This window comes from Benincasa hispida, chromosome 5, assembly GCF_027475165.1.
Source record: "Benincasa hispida cultivar pf3 chromosome 5, pf3_genome.v1.1, whole genome shotgun sequence".
Classification (NCBI taxonomy): Eukaryota; Viridiplantae; Streptophyta; class Magnoliopsida; order Cucurbitales; family Cucurbitaceae; genus Benincasa; species Benincasa hispida.
In genome coordinates this window covers 27626287-27635563 of record NC_143482.1, presented here as the reverse complement: position 1 = coordinate 27635563, position 9277 = coordinate 27626287, and the positions used below count along the sequence as shown (strand labels likewise).

At 33.9% G+C, this 9277-nt stretch overlaps 1 protein-coding gene across 1 annotated transcript; it reads left to right on the top strand.

Moving 5' to 3' along the window:
- The first annotated feature begins 775 nt into the window (after positions 1 to 775).
- LOC120077636 (uncharacterized) lies at positions 776 to 3031 on the top strand. Its single transcript, XM_039031584.2, has 3 exons — positions 776 to 922; positions 1157 to 1737; positions 2243 to 3031. Exons 1-3 carry the CDS (start codon positions 776 to 778, stop codon positions 2685 to 2687), a joined length of 1173 nt encoding a protein of 390 aa, XP_038887512.1. The 3' UTR covers positions 2688 to 3031.
- Positions 3032 to 9277: the final 6246 nt, after the last annotated feature.

The window sequence follows — 9277 nt, the reverse complement described above, 5'->3', positions numbered from 1 at the left end:
TTTCTTTTTAAATTTGGTCTATAGGTTTTAATATTTACACTTTTAACATCGATTTTCAGTAAATATTTACTTTCAATCATTGACATCAATGTCTAAATTAATTTAAATAACAATGAAGTAAATTTTTAATTTTAATTTTAATAATGATAAAAAAAATTAAAACTTAATTAATTTTAAATCATTTAATTCTATTAAATTAACTAATAAACATTAACACTAAAGACAAAAGACAAGTATTCAATTAATAATGATGAAACATCTAAATTAAAAATGTAAATCCTGAAACTGAAGAATCAAATTGAACAAAATACAAATCTTTAAAATTGTGAAATTTTGAAGCGTAGAGACTAAATAAAAATCAAACTCAAAATTAGTAGACTTTGACAAAAAAAAAAAAAAAAAAAATGACATGAATGGAGCTTTATGATTCACACACAATGTGCAATGGTTTGTTTAACAAAGAAAATAAAGGGTTAGAACATAAGGAAGAAAAATATGAAGGGGTAATAAAGGGTGGGGCAGGTATAAAGGAGCATATTGTTGTGTAGAACCTAAATATAGACAAAAACAAATAAATAAATAAATAAAATCAGAAACCTCTCACCAAAAACAGAAACCTTCTTCCTTCCATGGTTCCTCCCTTCATAACTTCCTAACCAAAAACCTTCCTAATGCTTTGTTCTTCAAACATCTAATTTAAGTCCTCAACTCTTTAATTTCAATCCCAATCTCTGCAACACCAAATTCTTTCTCCCTTCCACTTTCTCTTTCTCTCATGGCAGATCATACACGTTCACATACAACAACAGATTTACACAGAATCCTTGGAATCCCAGTCAAAGATCTCTGCAAGGGATTCATGAAATGGAATCCTTCTCTGAAAAGCCCAAGAAATTTAACCTCCATCAAAGAACCTAACAAGGTAAGTAATGTAATAATAATCACAGATGCAAGATTCCTTAATAGAATTAGGGATTTTGTTCCTTCAATGTTCTACCTCAATTCCTTTAATCTTGAATCAATTAGAATCAGATCACAATAATCAATCAAAAAACAGAGAAGGAAAGTGTACACAAATGCGATTGAGACTTACCAATTCCTTGGATAGTAATGAATTATTCTCTTCTGAAATCCTTCAAATGTGTTTGTTCTGTAGTCCAATGGTAGAAAGGAGACGTACATAATCAGCTCTCCGACCACGCCATTAGGCTCGAGCCAGCATCAGAACGTAGACGAGAGTTTCTTCGCCAACATATCTAGGTCATTTTCCAGAAGCAATAGCCGGAGAAGCAAGACGCCGACGCCAAGTCCGCGGTCATTATCGAGAAATACGAGCCGTCGGAGCACAACTCCGACGCCAAGTCCGCGGTCATTGTCGAGAAATGCGAGTCGTCGGAGTACAACGCCGACCTCATTATCGAGAGATGAAAAACGACGGAGCAATTCAGATTCGGAATTTCTAAAGGAACCGATATCGAGAATTTTCAGTAGAAGAACAGACGTACAGGAATCAAACGAAGGACCAATTTCTTCGGAGGCTAACTCTACGGCGAATATTGGATCGCTTTCGAGAAATACGAGCAGAAGAAGTCCTAGAAGTACTCCGATCATATATTCACAGTCGACGGCGCTAAAGAAACCGCCTCCGATTGAGAAGAAATTGGAATGCACGTTGGAAGAATTGTGCGAAGGATGCGTGAAGAAGATTATGATCACAAGAGACGCCATCGTTAACGGGTTAGCTACTATTCTTCACTTTCAAATTTTTTAATTTATTATAATTTTTTTTTTTTGGGACAATCGCATATATAATAAAAAAAATTATAAATGGAACATATCAAAGTTTATCAGATCATTATTCCTAAAAATGCTATAATTTTTTTTTAAAGATACCTGGATTTAATTTGATTTAATGTGAAAGATTTTGCATTTTTCCTTGTAACTTTTTTCATTTGGTGTTTATTTACCGAGCATTCTTCTTTGTTTTCAAATCTATAAAATATAGTTTAAAATTTAGATTTTATTTCATAAACTAATTTCATTGAAATTAGTCTTTATACTTTGAAATTTATAGAATAAAGGAATTTTCATTAGGTAAAATTCAAAACAATTTATGACTTACATGTTTGGTTGAAAAGGTTAAAATCACTTTTGTGATTTTCAAATTAGAATGAGAATGACAAACAAAATTATCGTAGACAAAGAGGTGTTACTGATATTTACACATTACAATGACGCACAGGATAATTGTACAAGAAGAGGAGTTATTGAAAATAGAAATAAAGCCCGGATGGAAAAAAGGAACAAAGATCACATTTGAAGGAAAAGGAGATGAGAAACCAGGTTATCTCCCAGCCGACATAACATTTTTGATCGACGAAAGAAGGCATCCGCTGTTCAGTCGAGATGGCGACGACTTAGACTTAGGAGTTGAGATTCCTTTAGTGAATGCACTAACTGGCTGTTCAATCACAGTACCTTTATTAGGAGGTGAAAAAATGAGTCTCTCATTTGATAACATCATATATCCCGGCTTTCAAAAGGTTATTAAGGGCCAAGGAATGCCAAACCCAAGACAACAAGGAATCAGAGGTGATCTTCGCATTGAATTCCTTGTTAAATTTCCCTCTGAGTTGAGTGAAGAACAAAGGGCTGAAGCTGCTACCATCTTGCAAGATTGTTCTTGATCTTTCCCTTCAAACCGATACCCAATCTGCCTCCATGTTTTCGAGAGAGAGAGAGAGTTCGAGAAGAGCAATGGTAAGGTCATTCTATGATCAAGAAATTCGTTTCTGGATTATAATGACACAAGAAAACAGATTGGATGAATGACGAAAATGAAGCAATCACAGCAAAGCTCTACTGCAATTGAAGTTTTTGGTCTGTTTGGGAGTGATTCACTCAAAGAAACATGTTTTTAATTACACAAATCCAATTTTGAAAATATGAAAAATGTGTTTAGAAATATAAAATTAAACGTGAAATAATTTGAGTGATTAATGGTATGTGTTTTTTTTAGTGATTTTAAAAATGACAAAAGTAATTTTAACTATTTTAAAAGCACTCCCAAATATGGATTAAGAAACCAAAATTGAGAAAATTGAATGCAAGAATACCCAAAGGATTTTAGGCTTTTGTGAAATGTATTGGGAAGTAAATTTCATCAAGATGAACAAGAATTGTGCATGAACATAACACTTCAATTTTTCAGTGCAATAAATGGTGAATGCAAAGGAGAGTGTCTTTGTTTCCAATATTAACAGATATAAAGAGGACTACAATGATGGAACTGTTTTACTTGAGAAATAGAGTAGTGTCCCTCTTCACGTAACTTTGGATCCACAAATACAAGTGGACTACCAAGAAATTACATTGCTTTATACATCTATAGATTATAGTGACAATTATATGGTTGAAACATGCTTGAACATGGAATGATACCTTTTGTATTCTATTGTGTATTTTTACGTTAGCTAATACGTTTACATGAAGTTATTCTTAGTATAAATTTTGTCGTGTATTTTTCTATCATCTCATAAGTTTATATATAAGTCAGAGATGTATGAATATTGTAGATACCCTATTTTGTCCGATTTATCTTTTATTTTTCATATATTTTTATTTACTTTAGTCTTCTACTTTTCTCATTGTTTACCATGGCTAAAACCTCGTAAAAATGGAAATAAATCTTGATTAATTTTGAAGTTTATTTTTGAAATAAATCAATATTTTTAATTAACAAATATTAATTTTTTCAAAGATATCCTAATTTTTCTATTTTTCTCTCTGCTCTCCCATATTGCATGCCTTATTTCCCCCTCTCGCCTATTTTCTCTCAATCTTCTCATTTTTCGCTCACACCCTATTCTCTTCACATTCTCACGTTCTCCTTCCCACAATATTCTTCTCTCTCACGTTTTCCTCTACCTTCTTCACCTTCTCTCACTCAAATTTCTCCCACGTTTTCCTCTACCTTCTTCACCTTCTCTCACTCAAATTTCTCCCATAATTCTATCTATTTATCTCTCTCAAAATTCTCAGCTTTTGAGCTAATTCCCCTTCCTCGCCCCCGCCCCCGGCCTCTCCCCATTTCCCATCCCCGCCCGGATTAGTTTTTATATTTAATGTTATGTTATTATTATTATTATATAAATATTATATTTAAATTTCAAATTTGATTATTTATTAGGAAATATAATGAATATGTTTAAATTTAGATTATATATATCAATAATTTGATTTATATTTATTTCTTTCTACTAAAAAATTAATTAGCTTTTTTAGGTCAAAATTTGAGTAATTTATCTTTAAATTCAAATTGTCATATAAAACTAACTATAATAAACAATTTAGTGATAAAGTTAATTATTTAATTAAATTTGCTCACATTAATGATTTAAATTAATTGACTTTTTATAAAAAAAAAAATTAATGGAAAAAAATTTCCTACGGGAACCCGATCCCCACGAATTTCTCGTGGGAATCCCCGCCCCGATCCCGTGAAATTCCCTGATCCCCGTGGGGAATTTCACGATGGGGAATGAAATGGGAAATGGGAATGGCATCCCAACCCTGCCCCACCCCGTGGACATCTCTACTCATCTCTTTTCAAATTTAACAATAATTAAGAAGATGGGTAGAAAGAACACCAGTATGCTGCTACTTTGCCTCCCAAATAGGTGATTTGCGGTCTTCAAGCCATGGTAAGCTTTGACGTCTCGACTTTTACTATGAGCATTTAGTTTTCTTCTTTCCATACAAATTGTCAAACCGAGTCTCGAAAATCAATATTAAATATGCAAAATTAATTTTATCTTGTGTCATGGAAGGAGAGAACAAGTATAGATTAAAGTCCGAATGAGATTTTGTTGTTAGTTAGTTAGTTTGTGAGATTCTTTTGATTATTTAATAAATTTGATTGCTTTGATTTGATTTTGATCCCATTAATTAGCTAATTATTTTTTTTCCCTCATCTTTCAAATTAAATATATAATAAATTGATAGAGATTATTTTCCACATCCGACATTCTACAAAATGGTGGAATTTTGAGCTTGACTCCACTATCTCTATCTTCATGGATTCTTTCTTCTCGTCTAAGGTGCATATTATTTCTTCTTCTTCCTCTCACGTTTCCTCTTCCTCCAATTTATCTTTCTTATTCAACTAAGTCAAATACTCCCTCATATCCTTGTAAGACTCTTTGTTGTTGTGCCCTTCTTTCTTGCCTATCTTCCCTAATAATTTCCATTATGCTTTGAATGGCTTGAAGAATAGCCATATCAGTATCTTGTACTTGTGGTACTCCTTCACCCTGTGACGTTTTAAAGTAAGATGTAAAGGTTGGCTTATATTTTTGGTGCAATCTCACTAAAAGTTGGATAACGACCAACTCAAGATGATCAACTCTCACAAACTAAGACTAAAGTAACTAAAATTAGGCTAAAAAAAATGTAGTAATTTGGTTTTTCAAATGAAAGACAAGAAACTTTCATGTGCCTTGGATCTTGGATTTCTTTTTTTTTTTTTATTTCTTTTCTATTGTTTTTTTTCTTTTTTTTTTTTTTCTTACTGGCCTTTTTTTTTTCTTTATGATCCAAGAACCGATTTGAAGAAGTTTTCAAGAAAAGTTGTAGTAAGTCTTGTAGTACAAGATGTAAGCAATTGCGTTGGAGAAAAAAAATTGAAATAAAGTAAAGATAACACCATTAAAGTCGGCTAAGAACGATGAACAAATGCTCTGATACCAAATGATAAGCCCTCGCGATGCTTGTTGGATGCAAAGCTAGAGGTCCTTTTAGGATCCTTTCAAACACTCACAAAGAAAGCTAACTTAGATCGAACTTAGAATCTATGATGGTCACTCATAGATCCTAAGACCACTCACTCCATAATTAGCTTGATCAAGACTAATCCAATGAATTGATTTAAACATCAAATCTAAAGAAAGATTTGAAAGAAAAAGATAACATCAAAGGGTTGAATAAGCACAAGCTTTTTTTACTATGGATAATCTGAGTTTTGAAGAGCATTACAAGCTATTTTATAGGCCAAATAGTCGAGATAGACCAAGAAACTCAAAAGTCATTCAAATACAATTAATTGCAAATTGTAAAAAATAATATTTAGAAACTTGAAACTTAATTGCATACTAAATTATAACTCAAAATGCATAACTAGAAATGTAGAAAGTCTTCAAATTGCCTTAAATATATCCTCTAGAAGGCGGTAAAGTAGATGTGCACGTTTGACAAGGTTTGACATCACATTTTCCCATGCAGTGCACACACGACAACATTTTCTTCACAAAATCTGCACATTTTTTTTTTACCATCGTGTCATCTTCCAAACTATAGGACTTTTCTCGTCATCTTCACGCCATTTTCTTTTTGACTCATTAAACTAACATTATATACAACTTTGGTCTCAAAATTATTTGTCGATTCTTGTGAATTTGCTAGTTTTTTTAAGATGTGGTGTGAATGCCTATTGAATCTTCTTTGCCTTGCTTCTTGTAATTGGTCCTTTAGGTACATGCAATGGTTCAGTGGTTGAATTCACATCATATCTAATATAGATAATTTGTTTTGAATCAGCATCGTCTAAATCATGAATAGCATGGTTATTTTTTTGCTTGGCGTCGATAAATTAATCGGGAAAAACTATGCAACATGGAAAAATACGATTAACACCGTCTTAGTCATTGACGACCTCAAATTCGTCCTAACGGAGGAATGTCCTCCAGTTCCTGGACCTATTGCTTCATGAAACGTTTGTGAAGCATATGACAGATAGACTACGACCAATGATAAAGCTAGGGTCTATGTTTTGGCAAGCTTGATTGAAGTCTTGGCCAAAAAGCATGAGTGCATGATCACTACACGCGAGATCATGGAGTCATTATGTGGGATGTTCGGCCAACCGACTACACATCTCAAGCATAATGCTCTAAAGCACATCTTCAATGCCCAAATAAACGAGGGATTTCTATTAGGGAACATGTCCTTAACATGATGGTCCACTTCAATGTGGCTGAGGTGAACGGGGCTATCATAGATGAGTCCAGCAAGGTAAGCTTTATTCTGAAAACTAAGAGTTACCTTCAATTCCACAGCAATGTTGTCATGAACAAGATGAATATAATCTTACCACCCTTCTCAACGAGCTCCAGACTTATGAGTCCTTGATGAAAGTCAAAGGACAACACGAGGAGGCAAATGTTGTCAGCTCCTCGAAAAATTTTCACTGAGGTCCTACCTCTGGGACTAAATCTGGACCTTCTTCCACTGGCTTTAAGACATGGAAGAAGAATAAAGTTGGTAAGGGGAAGAATAAAGTTATCCCACCTATTGCTGCTCCAAAGGGAAAAAGGTCAAGATTGCTAAGGGAACCTATTTTAGTTGCAACTAGGATGGGCACTGAAAACGTAACTGTTCAAAGTACTTGGCCTAAAAGAAGAAGAAAAAAGAAGGTAAATATGATTTACTTGTTTTAGAAACTTTTTTAGTGGAAAATGATACTAATGCCTGGATACTTTATTCAGAAGCCACTAACCAGGTTTGCACTTCTTTATAAGAAACTAGTTCCTAGAAGCAGCTAGAGGTTGGAGAGATGACTCTACGAGTTGGAACAGGGGAGGTTGTCTCGAAGATTGCAATTGGGAGCTTAAAGTTATTTTTCAATGCAAAGTTTATATTGTTAGCCAAGGTTTACTATCTTCCGAATTTTAACAGAAACTTGATTTCAATTTCAGGTTTGTTAAGACATTCTTATAACATTTCTTTTATTTGTGATAAAATGTTTGTCTCGAAAAATGGTGTTGATATCTTTTTTGCAACAAATGAAAGTAACTTATATATACTAAGGCCATTAGTATCTAAAATGCTCTAAAATTTTGAAATGTTCAACACTCTGACCACACAAAATAAAAGAAGGCAAATGAAAATGCTCATCATTGGCATCTAAGACTAGGTCATATTAATCTCAATAGGATTGAGAGGTTGGTTAAGAATGGACTATTAAACGAGTTAGAAGAAAATTCTTCACCAATATGTGATTATTATCTAGAAGGAAAAATGACAAACCGATCTTTTTCTGAAAAATGTTATAGAGCCAAAGAACCCTTGGAACTTATCCATTCAGACCTTTGTGGTTCGATGAGCATTAAAGCAAAAGAAGGGGCTCGAATACTTCATCACTTTTACTGACGATTATTCTAGATATGGGTATGTTTACCTGTTGCAATGTAAGTCTGATACACTTAAGAAGTTCAAGGAGTATAAGGTTGAAGTTGAGAATTTATTAGATAAGAAGATAAAAACACTTCAATCAAATCGAGGTGGAGAGTACATGGATATAGGATTCTAGAACTATATGATAGAATATGGAATCAAATCTCAACTCTCAGCACGTACTAAAGGAACTCTAATTACAGAAGACCTTTGAGCAGAAGCGGATCGTCCAAACTCAATTTTGAATGAACACATGCGTTTACAATGATACAGAACAAATTATGCATTATATCATAAATTATAGCATGCTTCGAAGTAAAAATACAAAGGATTAAGAGACTGTACCTTTGAAGAACCCTTATTCAAGTATAATCCCTCGATTATTAACCAATGCGTCGAACAACACGAACAAAGCGAACTCGATCTCCCTCGAACAAGTAGCAACTCAATCCTCGAACAAATCGAGCACTACCACAAGATTACCTTCATATACTCGATGTGAGAATCCAGAAGTGGTAAGCTCTGGCTTATTTTGGTTTGAGGGAAAGTTTGGAGTGAAGGAGGAAGACGATCGAGTAAATGATAGAACTATCGTGTAGAAGATGAAGTCTATCGCATAGACTAGCTACTCGATCGTTTAGTCTCTGAAGCTATCGTGTAGTAACTCAATTTCTAAACATGTCTGTTTGTCACTTATAATTTGGTGAGAGTGACCAGATTACCGACTTAACAAGCTTACCTTTTTGGGGATTCGTCTGATTGGAGAGCTAGGAACTCAGCTACATAAGACAAAATTCACTCCTTCCCCGAAGTAGGGATAAGTAGATAAATTACTCCCTTAAGAGTTGACTCCGGGTCTTGAACATAGTGGCCACACCCTCTCTTTGGAAGAGAGGACCCAGTCATAGTAGGACTATAACTTGTTGTTCATTAGAGGAATTAGTGGTACTTAAGGATTAGATATAACTACAAGGGAAAAATGGTAAATTGGCCCAGCTGTACTTGCAAGCGATTTGTGAAGAGTCATCGCACTGTTGATTGGTCATAT

Excerpts from the sequence above, each read along its gene's own strand:
- LOC120077636 (XM_039031584.2), top strand. The coding sequence starts at position 776 with ATGGCAGATCATACACGTTCACATACAACAACAGATTTACACAGAATC. Across the intron at positions 923-1,156 it reads CCATCAAAGAACCTAACAAG|TCCAATGGTAGAAAGGAGAC; the intron begins GTAAGTAATGTA and ends TTTGTTCTGTAG. Across the intron at positions 1,738-2,242 it reads AGAGACGCCATCGTTAACGG|GATAATTGTACAAGAAGAGG; the intron begins GTTAGCTACTAT and ends AATGACGCACAG.